This window comes from Hesperophylax consimilis, chromosome 30 (genome assembly GCF_061612785.1).
Source record: "Hesperophylax consimilis isolate HC1 chromosome 30, BYU_Hcon_1.0, whole genome shotgun sequence".
NCBI lineage: Eukaryota > Metazoa > Arthropoda > Insecta > Trichoptera > Limnephilidae > Hesperophylax > Hesperophylax consimilis.
This window is the reverse complement of record NC_142865.1, coordinates 2,715,956-2,742,225: the sequence shown is the minus strand read 5'-3', so window position 1 is coordinate 2,742,225 and position 26,270 is coordinate 2,715,956. Positions and strand designations below refer to the sequence as shown.

Sequence of the window (26,270 nt, the reverse complement as noted above, 5' to 3'; positions counted from 1 at the left end):
AACGGTGCGATTAGTTAGTTCACTTAACAATTTGTGAGATATTTACATATTTCAAATGTTAATTACCTTTGCAAGTTTTCAATCTGTCTCTTGAAGCCATCCATAGAAGGAGAATCAATCATTCCCTCTGAGATTTTTCGACGGATATCACCATTTTCTTCCTAAAAAATAATTGGCAATTGAAAGTGATTGTTCAATTGAATTAATTGGAGCACAACCTGGTTATAGGTTGCCCAGATGACCAAAACAACACACTAAGGACTGTGCATTGGTGATTTCATTTGCTAACTTCTTCCAACAATACGAAACCTGTATCAATCTTCATTTACCTGCATTTTCTTGAGGTCGATGTTGGCTTGAGTGAGTTGTGCCTCCAGCTCGGATATTTTGGACTCAAACACTATGTTGGGACCTTCCAGTCTTTTAGAGTGGGGCTTGATGGTGCTCTTCTTGGATTTGATGGAAGAATACTGGAATAAAGAAGAACAATACTCTAACAGAATTTACAAGTGGTACTAAAATTGATCCCTGTGGAGCTCCTGAAACTTCTAAGGACGGGTTGTTTCAGAGAATTTGAACAATTCTTCAAATTTAAAGTTAACTTTCAAGTGTTTTTTAAGTTCTGTTTTTATTTCAGTTCTGTCAAGTAACTGGCTTATAATGATATAATAACAGAACTTGAATAGGATATTCACAGAACCCGAAAATGAACGTTGAAATTTGATGAATTGATCAAATTTTATGAAACAAATCATCCATATTGTTCTCTTTGGAGATCAACCAAAAATCATCTCAAATGAGAGCTACATACATATTTAGACTTCTTTAGATGCATTGAGCATCTTTTGGTGGTCGGGGTTAGTTAATTGTTGGCTTTTGAAGTTCTTGGATGCAGAGAAAGGTCTTTGCACTAATGGATATTTCTTTTAAAGACCTTTCTTGCCATGTGCAAATTAGATGAACATCTAAACTTTTGAACATGAAGTCTTAGGACAGGTTGTTTCGGAGAATTTGAACAATTCATCAAATTTCAACGTTCATTTTCGGGTTCTGTGAAAGTCCTATTCAAGTTCTGTTTTTATATCATTATAGGCTAGTTGCTTGACAGAACTGAAATAAAAACAGAACTTGAAAAACTCTTTCACAGAACTTGAAAATGAACGTTGAAATTTGATGAATTGTTCAAATTCTCCGAAACAACCCGTCCTTAGTAGGGGCTGTCGATATTCAGCAGACCATTGGACCTTTTAAGGGTTTGAAGTTTGAATGCTTTTGAGAGATTTTCAATATTATGCACTGGGAGTACTGGTCCTTTTGAAGTGTTAAGAAGCTTAAGATCAAGACTATTGAAGAGTTTGAAATTGACTTTCGGATGGAGAACATTAAGTATTATTTTTTTGTTTATGTGAATACTACATTGCTCACAACTGTCCGGAATAATTGGGACTATGTTATTCTCAAATGAGTTATGCTTTGAGGTTGCAGTGATTGGAGAAGGGGAGTAGATGAGAAAAAGGAAGGTTGTGTAGTACCTGGCTATTCAGGACTGACAAGCATGCCTAAAATAATTTCAAGCAATGTTTAGATTCTGAATGATGGTCTTTTACCAGAGCGATACTGAGAGTATCTGCCTCTCTGAAGCCAGAAATACAAATTTTTCGGGAATTAGGTGGTTGGTTGTGAGATAAGCTAGTAGGTGGAGTGAGGTTGGTGTCACCTTGTGATCGCTGTCTCCCTCCCCATCTTCTTCTTCACTATCGCTGGCGGAGCGCTGGTCCATGACACTGGAGATGAGGTGGTTCTTCTGCTTCTCGTGAAGGGTCTCGTTCTCAGAGATCACCTCCTTTACCTTGCCCAGGAGGTTGTTCAGCTCGTCCTGTGGTGCAAATAACCATCATTCATTCAATAATTCTTCAAATATACAACATTAAGGCAATCATTTGGATCTGGTGATACATACACCAAGTACAAGTAAATTCTAGTTTAACCTCACATGTAGAGTTGCCAGCTCCCGTTTTATGAATTAGAGGATTTGATACGATTAAATAAAGGACATATGATGAAAATAAAGGACATCAATATTTTTTTATTAAAATGCTGTTATGGTATCAGTACTTACATTTATTAATAAAAAAACATTGTTAATACACAATGTTAATCGAAGCCAAGTAAGTAGTACGACCTTAATTAGTCATTTTGAATTTAAATTAATAAATAAAGTTAATACTTGGTATTACTTTTGGCTGCTCTAAGAGCTTCTTCGTTTTCTATAATGAAATTATAAAATTGTTTGCATTTCATGTTGAAGTTCGACTTTATTTGTAGTTCTGCTTTTACATTATCAATATTTAACTTATTTCGGTTTTTGGTCCACGTATTCGTACACAAGGAAAAAATCCTTTCGGCTTGGGCATTAGAAACGGGGATTGAAAATATGTATTGTATTATTTTTAGCAGATTCTTGTTTTCATCCGTAGATTTGAGAATCTGAATCCAAATATCAAGAACATTTTCACACTTCTTATCGTCTATAATTTTCGTCAGGAGAGGCTTTAATATACAGAACTCTTCATACAATGCATCAAGGTTAATATTAGGTATCAAAGTATTGTCCTCTATTGAAGATTTTAAATTAGAGGACAAGATCAATTTTTGGGTCTGAAATAAAGGACGTCTGGCAACCCTACTCACAAGTGCCGAGAGTAAAAGACGTTTGGCGCACAATGCGCTTACTGACTGTAATTTCATAATAACTCAGCTGTGTTTTAGAATATGATGTTTTTATAAATTGTACCATCTTTATTTATTTATTTATTCATTTACTAACGGACTATGTCCAATTACATATTACACAAAGTCAATACAAGGAGAAATGTTACAATACAGGATAATTTTAAAAAATCACAGCTATAATAATATCATTATTAAAGTGGTGGAAAGTGAGTTAGCTAAGAGCTTAACAGATGCACTCATAGAGGGCAGTGCAAAGAGCTTGCTTGGAAGTCCGCAAGATGGCAGCTAGTAGTCAGTAGTCGCCAGGGCCAGTTAGAATGCTTCCAGACAAACTTGGTGTTTGCAGATCTCATTTAGCCAGCTCCTAGTTAGATCGACCATCGAAGTCACTCTTGTAATATGCGAAGTATTGAATAAATCAGAGGTTCCCAAACTTTTTTGCCCCGTAGACCACTTGCCAAATATTTTTTTTCCGTAGACCCCCTGCCTGCGGAATATTGAATTTTCCTAAAACTATTAACGTCTCATGTGATAATCATTTCTCTTTTTCGTAAGAAGATTCCCTTCCCTTGCCTGCCCTACAACCTGGTGGCGGTATAATTGCTTTGTCTTTAAATTGTGCAGATTTGTGAGGTATTACACCAAATGAAAATGGAGCAGGATAAGCAACGGAAATTTCTTTCTGTAGCTAGCCCTACAGAACTGCCCCTTAAGTTCTTTGTTAGCGCTTATTCCGATCAGTTCGTCTTGTCACATGTTCCGATTCTTCAACATTCCACTTCCACAGTCAAAATGTCCTCAAACTTAGTTTTGAAGTCTGTGTAAAGTACACTTAAATGTTGAACGTCATTATTACCCTGGACGTTTTTCAAAACCAAGTTGGGAATCTAGGAAAATTCGCGGCTTCCGATGTGCAATGTTTTGCTTCAATATATTAATACTGATGAGAAAAAGAAAGTATAATTTTATTTATATACTTCAATAAACAATTTTACGAAATATAAAAATACAAATATCAATTTTAGTTTCTCAGTCTATTATTAGTATTACGTAAACTGTGTTATTTGTGTTAGGTGTATTGTGTCATTTACGAAACTCCTAAATGTTGACTTAAGGTAAATGGGGGTCCGCTCGTATGTACCCCCATTTGAATCTCGTGGACCCCCAAATTTTTTTCTCGCTGACATAGACCCCCAGCAAGCCGATATCGACCCCTGGGGGTCTATATAGACCACTTTGGGAACCTCTGGAATAAATCCTTGATTTAATAAAAAGAATTTATTCTCTAAAATCTCCTTCCCCGACGAGTTGGAGAACTGTTTGTGGGAACACAACATTAAGAAAATTGCAACAATAACTAAGAATACATATTGACAAATAGAAAAAGATGAGGTTTCTCATAACTTGCCTCACTAGGCTAGCGGCTGGCATGTGTTGAGGCAGTCATTTTAAAAGTTAATTTAAATACATATGAATATACCTATACTTATTAATAATTAGCTTAGTAGTAATAATCGTCCGGTCGGTGGCCGAGTTGACATCGCGCTTGGGTCTCACTCGGGCGTAGTGTGTTCAATTCCTCGGCTGGCTAAGTCCTCCATCACAACACAAGCAACATTTTCACCTTACTGTGGTGGTAGTAGGAGATTTTCAAATATTGTCAGGTTATTCGTAACCCGGGAATGTTTGTCTTTCTTTTAAAAAAAGAATTTAAAAGAAAGAAAAACGAATTTGGGTGAGGGCACCAATAAAGGCTCTTTATTACTTTTTATCCAAATTATAATGACATAAATAGGGCACAAAACAATAAAGATAATGTCAAGTCAAGACAAGAACAAGGTTTTAATGGGGTTCACGACTTCTGCCACATCAATATAAAATATTAGTTGCGTAATGACTGACATTATGCAAGTAAACATAGACACATTATCTGACAAGATAATGTGTCTATGTTTATAGTATAAGTGGTATTACCAAAATAGCTACTTATGTTCAGGCCATTTAAGGTGTGGTAAAGCAAAAATTCTAAAAAGATTCTTATTAAAAGTTGATGACCATAAAAATTCAGATAAAAAATAGGTTGCAACCTCAAAAAGTTTGGGAGCCCTTGGCATAGATGATTAGCTGAACTCACCCGACAGTAAGAGCTTTCCCTCTCCAGCTGCTCTATGTACTCCTCCTGCTTCTGGATGAAGCCCATCAGCTCCGGATCACCGGAGTGGCCACCAGGCTTGCCCAACTGCGATGCGTCGCCCAGAGGAATGCTCTGACTTGGAAGGTTCACTTCTGCGAAGACAAATAAACCGTTAAATCAAACCCACTTGATCGTAAATATCGTCAAATAAATTATGTATTATTATTAAGACACTAGTTATAAGTCTTAGTTGTAAGTAACTAGCAGAGTTATAACTTTTAGATGTAAGTCACTAGGTATAAGTCTCAGAACTTAGTTGCTAGCGATGAGTATTAGTTGTAAGTAACTAGCAGAGTTACAGAGATGTGCTTTATTTCAAATAAATCCATTTCAAATGGAAATGCAAAATGGGTATTTTCCATTTTGCATTTTAAATGCTTTTCTAAAAACCATTTTGCATTTTGCATTTTAAATGCTTTTCTCAATGCATTTTCCATTTTAAATGCTTTTTTGCAACATTCTTCGTGTTATCTCCATTCATCTTTTCATCATAGGCCCAGTATATCAGTCGGTCCTCAACCTCGCTATGCGAGATAATTTACGTCTGGCAAGTTGCTACCTGGTAGGAGCACTGGCAATTAAGTGATGCCATTAAAAAATACAGATTCAAATAGTGAACACGGGGCCATGACGCTGTAATATTAAATTTTAGATAGTATTTTTTATTTTTTTTAACATTAGTCCCGCGCAATTTTTTTTGCGTTTTCAATGGTTTCATAATCTGTGATCGTGGTGTTTTTGAATTTAAAATCATGTAAGTACTGTAATTATTATTATTATATCTCATGTCGAACTATCTACCTATGCACGCTTCCTAAAGAAAACCAATATATTATGCTAGAATTGTAGAATGCTATGTTAGTATATTCAGTAGTTTAAGAATATACAAGTGAAGATGGATTTGGATGGATAATTTGAATGGCATTGCTTATCTTATTTCATTATATAAATATATGTACGAACTGCATTTTAAACAAATATATTTTTTTTTTGAGAGATATCAATACATTACCACAAATATGAAGTATTTGCTACAAAGATGTTACCATCATTGGCAGCATTGAGAATGGAAATGTTTCGGCCACTTACTCAACTTGTTCAAAGGTTTTAAAAGGAAGCATGGTCGCTACTACGAGTACCTAAAATTCGTGCTACAGTGTCGCATCCATTTTTTAAAATGAAGTACCTACACACCTAAAGAACAGAAGGACAGAGTCCGTTCAGTGTTTTTACTACAAATAAGGAAATTAAAAGAAAGTACCAAAAATGTTATGTAGGTATAAATCCACAAAGTGGAACTAATAGTACAAGATGAATCTTATTTTTTTCGAAGATAATGAAGATTTATCTGATTCTTCCGCAGCAACAGCAGGAACTCCAGATTTAGAAGCCTTGCAATACCTTCAAGACAAAAGAACCGATTTTGAAATGTTTCATGACTACCCTACTGTTAAGCACATGTTCATCAAATGCAATACTTGTCTTCCGAGTTCAGCACAAGTTGAATGTCTCTTTTCAAATGGAGGTATAATCATGAGACTTCATAGAAGAAAGATGAGTGATGATGTTTTTGAGAAGGTCGTACTTCGAAAATCTAATAATGGCTAAGGCTACATAATACCTACATAATATAGAATATATATTGGTTTTCTCAAAGTTGTATTATATTATCTGTGGGTTTTCTAGTGCGCCTGCTTGGAGTTTTCTGTGACAATCTATGGTCAAATAATGGGTGCGCACTAGAAAACAACATTTTATATTGTCTGATTGTCTCACTGTCCTGTATTTCTTTATTGTTCACTGGTGGATGTCCCCTCACTAGAGAGTTACTACATAAATGATGATGGCCCTAGGAAAAAAAACATTAAAAATGACAATATTTAGTTAATAATAGATTCTATTATATTCCACTCAAATTCAATTGTTTTTTACACAGTACATATCAGTATGTATGATTTGTTATTCCACAAGTTGTTCTACATTGATGTCCATTATTAAATGACAAAGTTGTTTACAATTTCAATAATTATTTTAAACCTGAGAAACCATTTTGCATTTTCAATGCATTTTGAAAATAGGTATTTTGCATTTTGCATTTGAAATGCTTTTCTAAAAACCATTTTGCATTTTCAAATGGAAAAGTTTTGACCCATTTCCATTTTGCATTTCAAATGGTTTTGGATACCCATTTTGCACATCTCTGCAGAGTTATAAGATTTAGATGTAAGTCACTAGTTATAATTCTCAGCTCTTAGTTGCTAGCTATAAGTCTTAGTTGAAAGTCACTAGAAATAAATCTTAGCTGTTATTAGTTATAAGTTATATAAATAAATTAAGTGTATCAGAATCTATCAAACAGACTGTCCGTTTCTGAACCAATTTATCCATACCGATATGTAGATGTATTTTTATTTTACATAAAAGAATGACAAACATTCCTGGGTCACGTATGTACCCATTTTAACCTAGTTTTTGTTTCATCGCTTTTCATAACTTTATAACACTTTTTATAGGTGTGTTGTATTGTCATTTTGATGAGTTATCCGGTCACCAAACAAATTAACTTGCCTGCATTAATCCCCTCATTTCCATAGGTCCTGTAATTCTCCCTGGGGTACAGGGGATACCTCTTGGTGGCCAGGACGCTAGCCTTGGGGGGCAAGTACACGGGGTTGTAGGCAGAGCTGGTGCTCCTCAGTCCAGAGTACACCCCGTGCAGGGGGTACTTGGACTTGAGGACTGGGTCGAATCCTTCATCGCCCGACTCGTCCAGATTCTTGATGGAGGGTGCTCCCACTTTGGAGCTGCGGGACTGGAAATAATAATAATTTTTTAGTTCCTCTTCTGCCGGCTGCGAAAATAAGCTAAATAAAATAAGAAAGCTAGCCTACATCTTCAAGACTCTAAGAAATATATTGGACATAGTTACATTAAAGACTCTAAGAAATATATTGGACATAGTTACATCTTCAAGACTTTAAGAAATATATTGGACATAGTTACATTAGAGACTCTAAGAAATATATTGGACATATTTACATTAAAGACTCTAAGAAATATATTGGACATAGTTACATCTTCAAGACTTTAAAAAGAAAGACAAATATTCCCGGGTTACGAATAACCTGACAATATTTGAAAATCTCCTACTACCACCACAGTAAGCTAAAATGTTGCTTGTGTTGTGATGGAGGACTTAGCCAGTCGAGGAATTGAACACACTACGCCTGAGTGGGACCCAAGCGCGATGTCAACTCGGCCACCGACCGGTCAATGTTCATGGATATGTCCAATGTACATTGGACATAGTTACATTAAAGACTCTAAAAAATATATTGGACATAGTTACATTAAAAACTGTATACTATGCGCTTGTTCAATCAATGCTTCCATATAATGTTGTATGTTGGGTTTCTCGTCACAAGACTACCCTAGAGCCAGTAAAATGTTGTACAAAAATTAATTTTAAATATAATGTACAGGAATAGTTTTTTGTATTCGTCACAGTTATTATATGGTGAATGTAAAATTTTGTCAGTAAGACAGTTGTACATAATACAGGTTCTCTGTAAATTAAACATTGATACTAGATTGGGTTTTTCTTTAATGTATCAGCCGGTGAATACCAGAACATCCTTTGGACAAAGGAGTTTTTCTTATAAAGCTCCGTTGCTTTATAATATGCTCGGTGAAAATATAAAAACTATAGGTTTGTCAAATCTATTCAAGAAAACGATCAAAAATTCCATACTAGCTGAGAGTGGTGATTTTGGATTACCCATATCGTAGCTTTTGTCATAAATCACCATAGAAACCCCATATTTAATATAATCCATCTATGCATGTACATATTATGTACTTCACTTATTTGATTAAATATAATTGTAAAGCTGTTCATCTTGACACAGGAATTTCCTAGTGCGATGAGCAGCGGAAAAAAAAAAAAAAAACTACACAACAATTTGAATTTATTTTAATTTATTTTTATTATTTATTGAGTTAGTTTATACAAAATTTGAATATAAACAAGATAATATTTCATTTTGTAACATTAAATATTTTTACAATAAACAAAACATTTCTTTTTCTTTTTTTTTTTTTTTTTTTTTATTTTTTTTTTTTTTTATTTAACAATTTTTTATAAAAGATAATGTGTCCTTACTGGGGTACCCCGTTCTAAGGTCACATTGTACATGGTTATATGTTTGAAATATTATAAGTACATATGCTAAAATACTACATAGAAAATTAAAAAACAATATTTAGAGAAAAAATAAAACATAATACAAGCTTTAGTCTTTGTTGGGTTGCAAAATTATATCTATATTCTTCCTTCCCTTATCCATAATCCATTTCTTAATGTTTCTTTTGAAGTCAGTTATTTTTTTAATGTTTTTTATTTCAAAAGGGAGGACATTAAATAATTTTATAGAATAATACTGCATATTTCTTTGTCCAAAAGTTGTTTTAGTTGTAGGTTGGTGTAACATGTGTTGTAATGTGGATCTTGTGAGTCTGTCTGAGTTTGTCTGTGTAAAGTTGTCCTGGTTTTTGAATGCGTAAATTAGTATATCTTTTGCGTATAATTGTTTTGGTGTCATTACATTCAGGGTTTTAAAAACATAGTCGGTAGGAGTTCTGATGGGGATCCTAAGTATAATTTTTAGAATTGCCTTTTGTGTTACGAGGACTGGTTTTATAGTGGAATCGCATGAGCTTCCCCATCCGATAAGACCATATTGTAGTTGAGATTGGGCTAATGCGTAGTAGATTTGAATTAATTGTTCTTTATCTAAAATGTTTCTTATTGTTTTGAAGAAATAGGTAAGTTTTTTTAATTTGTTGCTCACATTTTCTATTTGGGAGTTCCAATTTAAGTTTTGATCAATAATTATCCCAAGGTATTTTATTGTTTGAATTTCAATCAATTTTGGGCAGTTGCAAGGAATTTCATGGTTCGCGGTTAAACAATTTTTATGAATTTTTATGTTTAGGTTTGAATTGACTTTATCTGTCTGTTTGTTGTAAATTTTGAATTTAATATATTTAGTTTTTGTATCATTTAATGTTAGTGAATTTGTATCAAGCCATTGTTTTACCTGATTCATCCCTTCTTCAGCTTTTACGAATACTGTCTCCCACGACTTTCCATGGAAGAGAAGAACTGTGTCGTCTGCGAAACTAATTACTGAGCCGTGACAGTTTAGATTACATAGATCATTTATATATATCAGGAATAAAATCGGCCCTAAGACACTGCCTTGTGGAACTCCGTATTGAATTGGTATTGGTTGACTTGATTCATTTTTAATCCTGACTAGTTGTGACCTTTCTGACATATAGCTTTGAATGAGATTCAGTTCACGACCTACGATTCCAATCTTTTTGAGTTTTTCTAGAAGATATGTATGATCAATTGTATCGAAAGCTTTACATAGATCTAAAAATATTCCGATACACTTATTACCATTATCGAGACTATGTTTTATACTTTTTACAATAGAGGCGATGGCATCGGAAGTTCCCATATTTTTTCTAAAGCCGTATTGATTTTCAGATAGTATGCGGTTTTTTTCAAGATATTGAGTGAGCTGTTTCTTAATAACTTTCTCTACTATTTTTGAAAGATTATTCAATATTGTTATCGGTCTATAGTTACTTATATCCGCTTTATTTCCGGCTTTAAAGATTGGTATAACAGAACCCAATTTAAGCGATGCAGGAAAGATACCATCCTTGATACATCTGTTCACAAGGTGGAGAAGTGGTTGGATTAGTTCATCTCTAGTTGATTTAATTATTCTCATTGAAATGCCATCTGATCCGGAAGTGAGTGTTGGTTTCAATGAATCTATAATGATTTTAATGTCATCTGCCGTAACTGTATTTAATTTAAAGGTGATATTATTAGTAAGTGCGTTGTTATTCTCATTAGCAGTACGAAGAGGTTTAATGATTTTTTTAGCTAAATTAGAACCGACATTGGAGAAATATTCATTTACAAATTGGACTATTTCCCTTGGATGTTCTTTCATATTTAATTTTTGATTTGGTGTATCCAGTTCGGAAATATCACTGTTTGTATTGTTGTTAGTATATGTCATCTCCCTAATAATTTTCCAGACAAGTTTAGGGTCGTTATTACAGTCTTGAATCTGACTTTTATAATAGTTACCTCTGGCATATTTCAGAAGTTTGGAACACATATTTCTATAATGTTTATAAAGATTTAGTAATGAAAGATCAAGTGGGTTTTTTTTAGTTTTCAAGTGTAATTTGTCTCTAATTCTTATACTTTTTAGAAGTCCTTGAGTAATCCAAGGTTTTTTTATTTTACGTTTGTGTGAAGTCTGTGTTGTGAATGATTCTGAACATTTATGAATATTTGTTTGAACAATGTTTGTAAATGAGTGCCAGCAATCTTGAAAATCTTTAATTTTAAGTAATTCTCCCCAATCTTCCGATTTTAGTAAATCCTTTAATTTGTTAACATTAATTCTTTTTTTAACAAGTGTGTTTTTAATATATGTTTGTGTATTTTGAAGTTGAATGGTGAGTAGTAGTGTAAAGTGGTCAGTAATATTGGATTGGTGAACGGCAGTACAGTATGGTTTATTTGTTTTTACCATGATGTGGTCAATACAGGAGGCAGATACAGTTTGAGCGTTTTCGTTATATCCTAATCTTGTTGGTACATTAACTGCACTGATCAGTCCATGATGCAGCAAAAGTAGTTGGTAGTCATCACACTGCGGGTGTTTCTGTCCTGTATTTAGTAGATTAATATTAATGTCCCCAATTAAGTACACGTTCCGAACATCTCGTAGTAGGGTTAGCTCATCATCCAGGGAATTAAGAAAGGGAGATATGTCTCTTGTTGACGGTGATCTGTATATCCCGAATATTGAGATGTCATTATTAATGTTTATCAGTAGACAGTTTGCGTCTCTGAGTTGAATTTCCTTTACAATTCCTTGGATCTCATTTTTAAGATAAATTATCACTCCGTCATTCTGACTTTTATGTTGCGTGGAGTTATATACCTTATATTTGTCCAGATGTTTTGGTGAATATGTTTCTTTTTTTATACGACATTCTGTGAGTATGATAATGTCGATTTCCTCATCAAGTTGCTCTAGCATCACTGTCAACTCTACGAAATTTTTGTTGATGCTTCTAATATTCTGGTGGAGTATTTTTAATGTTTTTGTTTTTTTGTTTTGTATGTAGTCATTAATTTCTCGTATTGTTGAAGTTGTGATGGTTTCGGGAGAAGGGTAATCGAATTCAATCTCCGTTAATGGATCCATTTTTGGTATAAGTGTTCAATATATTATAGATGGTTATGGAATTTATTGTTTGTTTACATTATTTTATTTTCGAGGTCGTAATGATTTTTTATTTCAAAAATTGGAGAGTCTTCGGATTTTCGTGCGAGTAATTTTCCATTTTTAAACCAAATGAATTTGAATTTTTTTTCTTTTGCCCTTATTTTAGTGTTCCATAGAAGATTTTTGTAGTATGGCGTCAGGGCTTCAATTACGTAAACCTTTTTATTGACATCTGCTAAAAGAAGGGAGACATTGTTATTTTTTCTGGCATTCATCATGGTTATTTTTTTTGTGTCATCTTTGAAGGTAAATATTAGACGTGGTGGTTTTATTTCAGTAGGTTTTATATATTTGTATTGGTCCACTGTTTCTAAATTAATTCCAAAGGCTGAGCTAATTCTGTTGGCTATTTCTTGTGGTGGCTCGTTCGGCGATACTCTGAATCCGTTGACTTCTACACAAGTTTTTAATTCCCTTTGTTCAGATTCAGATATTTTCGTTTCAAGAGCAACTATTCTTTTTTCTTTGTTTTCCAAATCTTCCATTATTTTTTGGTGTTGTTTCGGAAGGTCGAGAATTTTATTTAATTTTTCATTTATGTCATCATATCTATCGCTCACAAATTGAGTTGATTTTTTTAGATCGGTTAATTCCGTCTCTAATTTTGTAAACAATTGTGATTTCAACTCACCCAGTTTACGATCAATGTATTCGGTGAGCGAGTCCATGATTTTTTGAAGTTCAATGGCGGATCTTGTTGCTGACATGATGTTTGTAATGACACAATTAAATAATTCCAATAGATTGTGGAGTAATGCACTGTAATCACACTTAGATTTAGAAATTTTGCGCCTGTCACCTGGCAAGTAGGCAATATGGCTAACTTGTCGGTCAGCCTGGAAATAAGTATATACCTAGGTACTTTGCGTGTTGACAAAAACAATGACGCTTTGATACGCTTCGAAATTTAAATGTTTGTTATTTTTATTATTTTATCGATTTGAGCACTCTTTTTTGAATTATGTGTTCAACTGAAATGGTATGTCCACTAGGTACTTCACTGATATGAGTTAAATTGTTTTTTGTAGAATTATAAGATTGAACAATCACTCTGTTTTTTCACTGAATGTATATTTTTAAATGCAGATAATGCCGGAAGGTGATATTCTTTAGAAATAGAATTAAGCACAAAGTTTCACTTATGTGATGTATTCACTTTTTCACTAATATTTGTTGTTGGTTTCCTTGTGATTGAGAGAACCATAAGTTTGTTTATTCTCTTGATAAGTAACTGAATGTATGTTTTTTTTTATGGCAGATAATGCCGGAAAGACACTTTATTTTGAAAAAACTCAAACCACAGGCGAAGCGCGATCGTCGTTTTAGTGAGTTTAGCACTTTACACTTGTTAGTACTTGAAATTTTAATACTTTTATATTCAGTAAACTAGGAGATGATAGACAAACGTCAGTTCAGTAGTAGGTAGGTGATTTCTTTCTGCAGACTTTCAGGCATTTCATCATACATCTTTAGTCCTTTGTACATTAGGCAGTTCTGTGATTAAATTTCTTCATATGTGACAATCTAATTCTATTTACGTTTCTGGTTTCGTAATTATGAACATCTCTATTAAAAACAATTTCATCCTTAAAATATTTTGGCATTTGGTTGTTCCTGACTTTATGCACAAAAATTAACACATTAAATAACAGTCTCTTTTTTATTGGAATCCATAGACATATGAATATTTGTAGACCTGCCCTAAGTGATTAAAAGCGTATTATTCCCCACTCCCCATACCGGTTCCATTGGAGCCGGCTGGGCTCACGTATGGCTTCCCGTGAATCTTGAGAATGTGACGTCATCATTCTTGTTCGAACTAGCGTCGAGCTATGGTCGAGGCATTTTATGAAATAACACGGCAATATAGTGGCTTGTGATATGGAAACTTGTAAAAATAGATGTGAAAAAGAGAATAAACCCAATTGTCGTATTACATTCCATATGTAAGCATCATTTTAAGCTTATTCACATCGTATAATATGAATCAGTTGTAGAAACATATACTATCACATCGAGATACATCTGGTCGAATGTAGCGATTCTCAAGTGTGCGCATCGTTGTTACTGGGAAGTAAATTATGAACACTTATAAAAGTGTCTTAACTAAATACGTAAACAAAATATTCGACTCTGAAAATAGAAGAAATTTTTTTTGCCGAATTTGGACTTCGCAAATTTGTTCATAACGTGGCGAGTAATTTTCGCTCCCATGTAAAAATGTCTATTCATTCAAAAGCAGATTTTACTTTTAAGAACTAAATGGTGATATTATAATGCGAGATGCCTATATACTGTCAGATTGATTTATTGACGAATCACAGTCAGCTGTTGATTTTACCCCTGTTGATTTTACCCCTCACCTTTAATTTCTTGTCTATATATTCTTATCTCTGTGTTGGAATCCAATTTAGCTGCTCTATCATTTGATTAATGCTTGCTTATTTGCCTTTTCCCAGTATACATCTCATAGCTCTATTCTGTATAATGATATTATTCAAATATAACATAGTAGAGCAATAATCTAAATGTGTAGCAACTATAGTTGAATGGTAAATCTATGTATATTCTCTAGATATCTATAAAATGATAATGTATAATCTATAATCTACACAAATGTTATATATTTGAACTACCTAAACAGCTAGTTGTAGTCATAGCTCAACTCCTCCCAGACATGCAACCCTAATAGGTGCTCAGCGTTAATGATTATAACATAAGTTTCAAAAGTAAATAAGTCAGACTTTAGCCGTTACTAAGGATTCTATTGATTTATTAACAGCATGCGATCTTAACTTACAATAAACTCATTTTCATTGCGAGTTAACATGAAAACGATTGAATTTATGAGAAAAACATGTAGAGATGGAATGTTTCAATGCTTTGATACTGTTTTTTTTTTTATATTTAGCGAGAAATTTATAGAAAAGTCTTGTAACTTAAAGTTCCAAAATCATTATTTTTTAAATATCTTCCAAAGAACCACAAGGATCATTTGTTTAATTTTTTTTTTAAATAAATAAAGATAAGCATTCCTGGGTCAGTGAATAATTTGACAGTTTTTGAAAAATTCCTACTTCCATTGTTATATTGGGAACATGATGCTTGTATGCTTATCTCCACACTTAATTGCTAACAATAAGTCCTAGTTGTAAGTCACTAGTTATAAATCTTAGTTGCAAGTTACTAATAATAAATCTTATCTGTAAGGTGTTGGTTATAAGTCTCAGTAATTAGTTGCCTTGGTTTTAAGTCACTAGTTATAAATCTTAGTTGCAAATCACTAATAATAAATCTTATCTGTGAGGTGTTGGTTACAAATCTCAGTACTTAGTTGCTGGCCATAAATCTTAGTTGTAAGTCACTAGTTATAAATCTTAGTTGCAAGTCAATAATAATAAATCTTATCTGTGACGTGTAGGCTATAAATCTCAGTACTTAGTCGCCGGCTATATGTCATAGTTTTAAGTCACTAGTTATAAATCTTACTTGCACGTCAATAATAATAAATCTTCTGTGAGGTGATTGTTATAAGTCTCAGCACTTAGTTGCTGAGTATAGTTCTAAGTTGTAAGTCACTAGCTATAAATCTTAGTTGCAAGTCACAAATAATAAATCTTTTCTGTGAGTTATTAGTTATAATTCTTAGTGCTTAATTGCGTACTTAAGTATAAGTCACTAGTTCCAAATCTTAGTTGTTAGCCACTTATAATAAATCTTACCTTTGTGTTATTGGTTGTAAGTTTCAGTACTTAGTTGCTAGATATAAGCTTAGGTTGTAAGTAACTAGTTATAAATCTTAGCTGTAAGTTATTAGTTATAAGTCTGAGTTATATAAATTAAGCTGCGTAATTCCCTTGAGATGATTTTCCATGATGATGGAGCTATATAAATAATCTAATCATTTATTAATTTAAGCATTTCAACGGCCTACATGGTCGAGGGGAAAGGCTCTCGACTAGCATGCCGAAGGTAGTGGGTTCAAATCCCGGCGTGTGCAAGTAAATTTTATTTGATTAATTTGTGTCAAGTAAATTTTATTTGATTAATTTGTGTTATTTCGAAATTTATTCATTTAAAATAATATATAGTATACTTGCGGCACGTTCCAGAGATACTCTCAGATAGATACTATAAGATACTCTCAGTATCGCCCTGGTGTAAGATCACCATTCAGAATTGAAACATTGCTTGAAATGGCTTTCGGCGTGTTTGGTGACCAGATCTGAATAGCCAGGTACCCCACCTTCCTCTCCCCACTACCTTCAGCCTCAAAACATATTAGCCATCATTAACTAACTTACCAATGGTGAAGCCCTTGGGAAGAATCACCAGGTTAATTAACTGCCTCGCAGGAAATGTGGATATTTTCCACATGTCCTACAACGTATTTAAACGTGAAATATTATTATTCAAGACTTAACATTGTAAACCTAAATTTGAAACTTTTTTCTTTGTCCCACTTGTAAATGTATTTGTTATTCACTTTTTTGTAAATTTTAATTATCGATATTGCAATGTTCTGGTTTATACTGTTTTTGCAAATAAACAAATAACTAAATAAATAATAAATAAATCATAGTTTCACTGGCTCCAGACGGTTGGGAGCATTTGAGACTCTTTTGCTGTATTTCGATTCTGATTGGCGGTTCTTCACCAGGGTGATAAGTATTGATAAAGTAACTTACACTGGGTGCGTAGGTCTCGGAGAGGAAGTAACGCAGTCTGGAGACGGCCTCCTTGTAAGCCAGTTCCGTATAGTCAGGCAGGCGCTTCTTTATTCCATACTCCGACATCTTGGGGATGCTTTTCCTAAAACAATATTACAATATATAATGGCTTAAAAAATATATCATATTAAAACACCGTTCGGTTGGCATCTCTAAATCGACGGCTTCTGACTTCATGCCGAATAGTTACAAGTACTTCATTCTGGTTTTGAATGAAAAATTTTGTGTGTCTGTTTTGTTTTGATATTGTTTAAATATTAACATTGAAAATCTTGTATTCTTGTTTAGTTCAAAGTCAAGTCGAATATAATTCTTCTAGCTGCTCCCTTTACTTGTTCAGTTCAAAGTCAAGTTGAATATAATTCTTCTAGCTGGTCCCTTTAGTTAACTATAAATTCGGTCTATCAATAGAAACTATAAATTACAACCACATGATGAAAGAATTACATAAAATGATTTAAACTCTCAGATATGAGATTTGTTTCCGACTTGACTTTTCTTTTTTTAACCTTTCCTCATCTGTGGTGTGTATTTACTACACATTGCTTTGAATAACTTTAATAACTAAATATAATAAATTCTGGGTTCAGATTTTAGGTATTCCTCCGTTATACATTTATGCACTGAATTAAAAAAATAATATTTTACATAGTTTTCAAATTCAATTGATAATCAGAGATTTTTGTTAAAAATCGATAAAAATACACCAATACAATCAACCGTGTGATACTGCTACGCGAAGAGTGTGCGAGGATATGATTCGCTATTGATGTCCCAATGAAGATGTCCATGAATTCGCTGTATTTAGGCCATCGATACCTACAACCACATAGCTGTGTGTGTGCGTCCAGCGCGCCAGCCAGTCGGTCGCGGGCCGTCGTTAGATATGGATTTCTTGCATGTTTTTTTAGCATCTGCCGATGGTTTTTTCATGTTTTCAGCAATTAAATTACAATTATTATCTCATTTGATATAAAACATAATAAACATAAACGATAAGCTATCTATATTCATATTTTTCCAATATCAAATCGCTTATTTTGAGATGTGTATTGACTACACAGCACCGGAACGTGTGGATTTTTTTAGCACAGTAAGGGAAAGGTTAAGTAAGTAAGTTATTAAGAAAATAGTGTCAGCCGGCATAAGGGGGTCTGTTGGCATTTTACCCTTGGCACAGTAAGGAGTACTAGGTCGCGAGAGGATGGCATCTGAACAGTTAAATAACACATTTATTCATCTTAATTACAAGAAACAACTATTACGTCAGATGGTAAAAGTTCAATTTTTTCAAAGTTCAAAATTTCTCGTCTCAAAAGAGGTATTGCAGTCATGTTGGATTATACATGAATGAAGTGACATTTAGCGAAAGATTCCGCTTCAATATAAATATGCAAAATTTATTTAAATAACCCAAACTAAGAACCTAATTTACAGATGTTTTTCCATTTTCTCCAACATAAATAGTTTTTTCTTGGGTAAATATTTACACAGATTATGGAAATTATAACTTCCACTTCCATTCAATTAAATTACTACAAGTAATACATTTTTTTGTAGGGAGCGATGGTAAAAGATGTATTTTTTTTATAATTTTTTTTTTTTGTAAACCGCACAAGAGTCCCAACTGCTCCCAACCGTATGGGCCAGTGAGACTATGGCATCCCCCCCAATTGGGATATGTTGTGAGGCTAAAGGGAGGGGAAGGAGATGGGAAAGAGGAAGGTGGGTACGAACCTAGCTATTCAGATCTGGTCACCAAACATAGCCAAAGCCATTTCAAGCAATGGTTTGAATTCAGAATGATGGTCTTACACAAGGCCGATACTGAGAGTATCTTCCACTCTGGAACGTGCCGTAAATATACTATTTATTATTTTAAATGAATAATTTGTGAAATAAAATAAATTAATTAAAAAAATAAAAAATTTGCTCGCACACGCCGGGATTTGAACCTGCAACCTCCAGCTTGCTAGTCGAGAGCGTTACCCTTCAACCACGCAGGCTGTCCAGTTGTAATTCAGTTATTATTCCATTTTTATTTGGTCAGAGTTCAAAATTTTCCTCGTAAAACTATACTTTTGCCGCCATTTTGGACTTTTTTAGAATGGAATGATAAATTCGAAAGTTTTGTTTCAATGTACATATGTATAAATTACTTAATTAACCCAACTGAGAACCTAATTCTTCCGGATTTGCCTATCAACACCAAATCCGTTATATTAATTTTGTTTTTTATATTATTATTGTTGTTGTTCTTTTTTATATTGTTATTGTTTTTTATTATTATTGTTGTTGTTGTTTTTAATATTATTATTGTTGTTTTTTATGTTATTATTATTGTTTTTTTTATATTACTAATGTTGTTGTTTTTTTTAAATATTATTATTATTGTTTCTACATATGTAGTGGTACGCCACTACTTGACTCGAACGTTATTCTAGAAGTTTCCAAACAAGCTTCTTGGATTTTCTTTTATTTTCTTAATATTTGTTTCTGTAGCAACTGGAATGTTCGAGAATGTTTTATTTTCCATCTAGATAAGCGACAACGTACCAGCAACCGCGACATCGAGTTCGAATTATTTTGCCTGCGTGACGCGCTTCAGGACATTCTCGAACCTTCCTTTCGTAAATCATTTTGTTGTATTTTCCACGTTTATTTATTGTTTTCATATGTATTATTAAAAACATCTTCAGCCAAATTTCGTAGTTATTTATTAATAAAAATAATACCGAACATAACTACACATATCATTGCATATCATTGTATTATAATAATGATAATAACCGGCCGGCATAGTCCAGTGGTAACGCATTGGACTGCCATTCCGAAGGTCGCGGGTTCGAACCCGGCGTGCGCAAATAAATTTTATTTGATTAATTTGTGTTATTTCACAATTAATTAATTAAAATAATATATAGTATATTTGCGGCACGTTCCAGAGTGGAAGATACTACCAGTATCGCCCTGGTGTAAGACCACCATTCAGAATTGAAACGTTGCTCCAAATGGCTTTAGCCGTGTTTAGTGACTAGATCTGAATAGCCAGGTACTTCCCCACCTTCCTCTTTCCCTTCCCCACTTACCTTCAGCCTCACAACATCCCCCAATTGGGATGCCATAGTCTCACTGGCTCCAGACGGGAGCAGTTGGGACTCTTGTGAGGTATTCACTATAAAAAAAAAAAAAAAAAAACCTATTTTGCGCAATTAAATATCTGTTTCTTGTACTAGTAATTGTAGAAAAAAATTTACATAAAAAGTTCTTCACTGATTGCTTTGAGATTTTGACATAACGTTGCATTCGAATACGTGTGTGTTTTTATATACCTATATTATATAGATGTCACCTGTGACAGGTAAAAACATGGTTTTTTAAACAGCGCCATCTGTTGGACGTAAAAGCAACATGCGCTATTGTGTATCTATGTGCACAAACAGACTGAGCCAAAGCAACGCGTGGCGGGGTACAGCTAGTACACACACAATAAATAAATAGCTCTCGATTTAAACATAATCACTACTAAGAAATAAATATTTATGTGGTGGGAGATGGTAAAAGATGCATTAAAATTCCATTTTTTCTCGAAGTTAAGTTTTAAGGTTAGGAAATACGCATAAATTATTAAAATAACTCAAACTAAACCATAAAAAACCTATTTTGTGCAAGTGCAACTTAAAACCCCTAGTTTAAATACTTGTCCCTATTTGATATTTATGTTAAAATCAAGTGTTGTTTTTTAAAATACCTTTTGCATGCAGTGGAATTCGACAAGTTTACCGAAACTTTACCAAAAAATTTTCTATTTTGGTGATAAATGTTTTATTGACATGATTATAAATTAATGAAGAAAATATACAACCATGTAAGTTTTTAGATTTTCACGGCCAAAAGCATTTTTGTTGTTTGTTTTTGGGGTGTTATGCCGTGTTGCGCTAACTCCTTCTTTAGCCGACGTTTCGGACAGCGTTGCAGTGTCCATCAAGAGCGCAACACGGCATAACACCCCAAAAACAAACAACAAAAATATACAACCATGTATATTTTCTTGTGTTTTAGTATTTCTTTTTCTTGTGTTTTAGTATTTCTTTTTCTTGTGTTTTAGTATTTCTTTTTCTTGTGTTTTAGTATTTACTCCGTGTATACAACCCATTACTGCAGGATTAATTTGATTTAATAATTCAATTTGGGGTAGAAGTTTATCTCCCTTTCGATTTAAAAACTACTAAAAACACACGAAAACAGTGTAGTTTTGCTATTGCACTAAACTTCATAGTGAGAGGAACTACCTAAAAGCACATTCGTTATCTTAATAATTCAAAATAAAGGTTTGTACCCCCAATAAGTAAGAAAAACTTTAAACTCATGGTATTGCTAAACTTATTCACGGAAAGAAAGAAAAAAATATGAAAAGTTATGCAAAACTTGTAAAAATGATGTTTTAAGAAATAAATAACATTTAATGTACGTACCAGACGCTGTTTACTAAATGAACTGATTTTTTATTCACATTTTAATTGTTTTTATTAAAGTTTTGTCCATTTATTGTCAGACGAGGGGTTGTGACATTTCGGCGATTTTAAAAGTTTCTTGTTTGAAAACGATCGCCATAGCAACGCCGTAATGTTAGTGTTGCCAGGCGCGGTATTACGTTATCGATTTGTACTAAAATAATACTTCCATGCGAAATTATCGATAAATCATAAAAGATGATTGAAAGACATAACTATTAAAATAACCCAAACTGAAGTTATATGGATGTAGGGTTTTCATTTATTACCTTGTACTTGGAAAAGTGGAATAATTATTGCGAACAATATGAAACATTTATTTTCTAGCAACATTTTATTATTCAGGCGGGAAATATGACTACCTGACATTTTCATGTCAGAATTATTTCACTTTTACTAGGTAATAATAATAAAAAATGTTAATAAATATGTCCAATATATCGTATGATAAAATCTAATTCATTAGATTTTTTAATGTCACGTGTATGACGGTATTTTTACCCCCTATTATTGCCCGCCCAATAAGTAATACTGTTTGGTTTTCGAATGGAAAAGTATTGATAAACAAGTTTATTATAACTCATTGAGTATATTCAATTAAACATAAAGCGTATTTAGCTAATATTCATGCTTTACAAAAATAACACTTACAGAAATTATAACGCCTTCAAACTAGAGAGTGAATTTGACGAGGCGCACATTGTTTTAATGAAATTTCTAACGTATCTTTCACTGTTTCTGCGATCATAAACCCTATGAAAGTATGTACATTAAATCTATAATTTGTTTAAAAACTTAATTTGGTCTCGGTTACATAATTGGACAGCAGTTGTAAACTACATGAAAATCTCAATTGAATATTAATGACTGTTCATTGTTCAAACGGTTCAAATGTTGATAAAAAAGACTCCACTAACTAATAATGCTTCACTTTCGAAGGTATGTCTTTATTAAAAGGTGTAATCGTAATACTTCCAAATAAATAATGAAAATCCGATTAAAAGCTTAAAAAATTATGAATGCCTCAGTAATTACCCCCCAGTACCGAAAAAACACATTTTTCTATAATACGAGTACACACGGAAAATAATTTCCCACAGAACCATCTGTGTCATCTGGGCGCTGTGAAAAAGGTACGGAAGAGTAGGAAACTGGAGGTCAGTGTGTCCAAGTGTGACTGACGTATGAATTCATCACTTCCACTGCGGTGCAAGGCGATGAGTCGAGAGTCCGGCTGGAGATTGTGAAAGGGTCTCATTCAACGGGCCCCACACAGCTGATGGACAGACGCATACGCCGCCAAGACCTGGACATCTCTAATAAATCACTGGCCGTAACTTACGACTTGCAGTGACCTATGGCAGAGGTGTTAGTTATCCAATGAAAGCGTTTCATCAATAAATACAGGATTTTCCAATAAGAGGTGTTATTTTGAATAGCCCGCTATTTCGGTAGATGTTACTTTTCAAGCTGTCATTTTTGACATTTGACAAGTAGAAACTACGCCATTAATAAAAATGGAACGATACACGCTTCAACAACGCATTAAAATTATTAAAATTCACTTGAGTGAATCAAATGCAAATCATTTTGAGTGATGAGGCCCATTTCCACCTCGGTGGCTTCGTCAACACGCAAAATTGTCATATCTGGGGCTCGGAAAACCCAAGAGTTATTGTTGAAAAGCCTCTCTATCCTCAACGTGTGAATGTTTGGTGCGGTTTATGGTCCGGCGGAGTCATTGGACTTTACTTTTTCGAAAATGAGGCTGGAGCAACAGTTACGGTGAATGGATTGCGCTATCGAGAGATGATTAATGATTTTTATGTCCAAAATTGGATGGTATTGATCTGGACAACGTTTACTTTCAACAAGACGGCGCTACGTGCCACACAAGCAACGAAACCATTGATCTTAATATCAAAATAACACCTCTTATTGGAAAACCATGTATATACACGAGTATCCATCTACACCGCAAATTTAATAAAATAATTTAAGTATTACTTACCTCGGTCTTGTCTTTTTATTTTTATAAGAATTTTCTTTATCACTGGTATGATAAGCAGATCTGGATCCAATCCTCGGTTTGGAAAGGTAACTGGTAGATCCCATCTTCGAATTCCCGAGTTTATCCAGCAAGTATCTGTCCAGTGTGGTGCCGCCCAACATCTCCCCTCAACTCCTGCCGTGGAAATGCCGCCTACGTGGGGGGGCCCTTTTATAACCTCGCATTCGTGAGGAAATCATTGCGAGGAAGTGTAATGATTCAACTTTGAGAATCAACGGTAAACTATTTTGAGGGAAAATTAAAGCGTGGAGTAAAAAGGGTTAGTTTTGTTTTTAATATTTGTTGAATTTGTAATTATTCAGCGTAAGACGACCACCGTGGTTGAGTCCTTGGCTGCGAATTCGGAGGTAGCAGGATCAAATCCCAACGTGCGCAAGTATTTTTATTTTTATTTCACAATTTATTAATTAAAATACTATATAGAATATGATTTAGGATTTTCACGGCCATAAGATATTATATTGATTTATTTTGGGGGTATTATGCCGTGTTGCGCTACAGATGACACATTTGTCCAGATGATGGACACTGTAATGCTGTCCGAAAGGTTGGCTAAAGAAAGAGGTAGCGCAACACGGCATAATACCCCAAAATAAATCAGTATAAAATACTATCTACAAATAGTATAAAATAAAGTCGCTATCCGCGTCTGTTTGTTTGTGCGCTTAGTTCTTCTAAACTACGTAACAAAAAGGCCTACAGAACAGTCTGCGATGGTATGTCTATTCCTAAGGATAACCCCCTACCTTAACTATTGCCCTAGTGAAAATCCACCAATCATTTCTTGACAAGGCTTTAGCTGTGTTTGGTGACCAGATTTGTAGATCTATGTACTTCCCTACCTTCCTCTACCTCATCTCTTATCCTCCCCACTCACTTCAGCCTAACAACATACCTGTTAGCATAGTCCCTCTGGTTCCAGAAATATGTGACTTCGGTTCTTCTGTGCGGTTCAAGTAAAAAAAGGTGAACGAAAAGAACTCTTTATCTACGAACCCTGTGTCGGCCCTTTCTAACCTAAGAATACCACAAAGCTTGAAAGAAAACGCAAAAACTCACAATAAATGATTAAACATTTCAAAGGAATTATTCGCAAAGCATAACTTGCTACAAAAATGGCCACCTCAAGACGAGAAACACAAACCAATAAGAATAAATTTTCCGAGCCAATAAATTAGAAAATTGAAACACTTTTATATTTCCGTCTCGTTATTATTTAAGGGGTTAGAATGAAAGGGGCATAGTGACATACGTCTGCAGAATTTTCCAATTTCCCGGTGCCTGGTAGAATCAGTTGGCGTGCAGTTTTAAAAATGGCGGGGATTTTTGAAATGTTCCTTTGACATAAGAATATAAAATATCATATCACTTTTGACTTGATTCTTTTTCGTGACGATGTTTAGCTAATGGCGGCTTTTTATTCGTGGTAACAAAACTGTTTATTAGATTATTAAGATGTGGGGAGATTTAGGGGGGTTGTCTTATAATTAGCAAAGGGTTTTATCAGGGGTGAACTGGTGAACAATAAATTGTATTTCCAACAACATAAATTTGGTACAAAATATGATACCATTCTTTGTGGTTAGGTACTTTTAAAAAAATTTATTATTTTAGCGACTATATAAAACATTCTACATGTAATGTGTCCTGTGATAAGGCGGAATAAAGTTATGATTTAAGATTTTCACGGCCAAAAGTATTTTTGTTATTTGTTTTTGGGGTATTATGCCGTGTTGCGCTAACTCCTTCTTTTGTTATTCCAATAACACATCTGCCCTGATGATGGACACTGCAATGCTGTCCGAAACGTTGGCTAAAGAAGGAGTTAGCGCAACACGGCATAATACCCCAAAAACAAATAACAAAAAAAAAAAAAAAACGGAATAAAGTTATTTAATTTGTGTTGAGTTAGTAGTTACGTAGCTCAGTACTCCAGAGCACCTGACCGGTCATCAGAAGGTGCAGGTTCATTTCAATTACTCGGGAGATATTTTCAATTTCTATGGATATTTCAGGCGACTAATTAAATTAAGTTGCACAATAAATGTAGTTTCTTTGTCCGATTGTGGAACTTGTTTTTTATGTCATGTTGATACGATATTTTTAAATAGTTTTAATAGTATATTTTTAGCGTTTATTTCAAAACTATGGAAATTTTTAATCGAGGACGTTCTTATGGGTACTTTCAGTATGGTCTTTATGAATACCTTTTGGTTATTTATGAACCTACTTCAGGTTATTTATGAACCTACTTAGATGTGGTAGATCCCAATGCTATAATTCATTTTTTATACATTAACTCCACACAGCTCTGAGGAAAATAATTTCACTTAGGGCATTTCCCTATGTCATCTCTGATGCTGTGTGGAGGGTCCGGAAGGAGAGGAAAGAGTGAACATGGGTCTTGAAGGGGGCCGGCAAATCGTTCCACAGCCGAGCAAGCACAATTTCAAGAACAATTCGTAGAAGCGACTCTTTCTCATGTGACAAATATTCGATACGAGAATTACGTTACTTACCATCTTTACATGTATACCGCACGACAACTTAGGAGACGGGGTGGGTACTGCCGCCCCGGGAACCATTCATCCCCAAGTGGTTTGCTACATTTGGTGACAGCCTCGGTTCATGGGGTGA

General features: G+C 34.0%; 1 protein-coding gene across 1 annotated transcript in view; it reads right to left on the bottom strand.

The window, feature by feature from the left end:
• LOC149409516 (serologically defined colon cancer antigen 8 homolog) overlaps positions 1-23,677 on the bottom strand; it is a 39,052-nt gene extending 15,375 nt beyond the window's left edge. The window contains exons 1-7 of the mRNA XM_089649443.1: positions 23,574-23,677; positions 17,007-17,130; positions 7,496-7,739; positions 4,868-5,019; positions 1,718-1,876; positions 330-470; positions 67-161 (exon numbers count right to left, since the gene is read on the bottom strand). Of these exons, the coding sequence (XP_089505569.1) occupies positions 67-161; positions 330-470; positions 1,718-1,876; positions 4,868-5,019; positions 7,496-7,739; positions 17,007-17,130; positions 23,574-23,677 (1,019 nt within the window). The remainder of the gene's footprint in view (positions 1-66; positions 162-329; positions 471-1,717; positions 1,877-4,867; positions 5,020-7,495; positions 7,740-17,006; positions 17,131-23,573) is intronic.
• Positions 23,678-26,270: the final 2,593 nt, after the last annotated feature.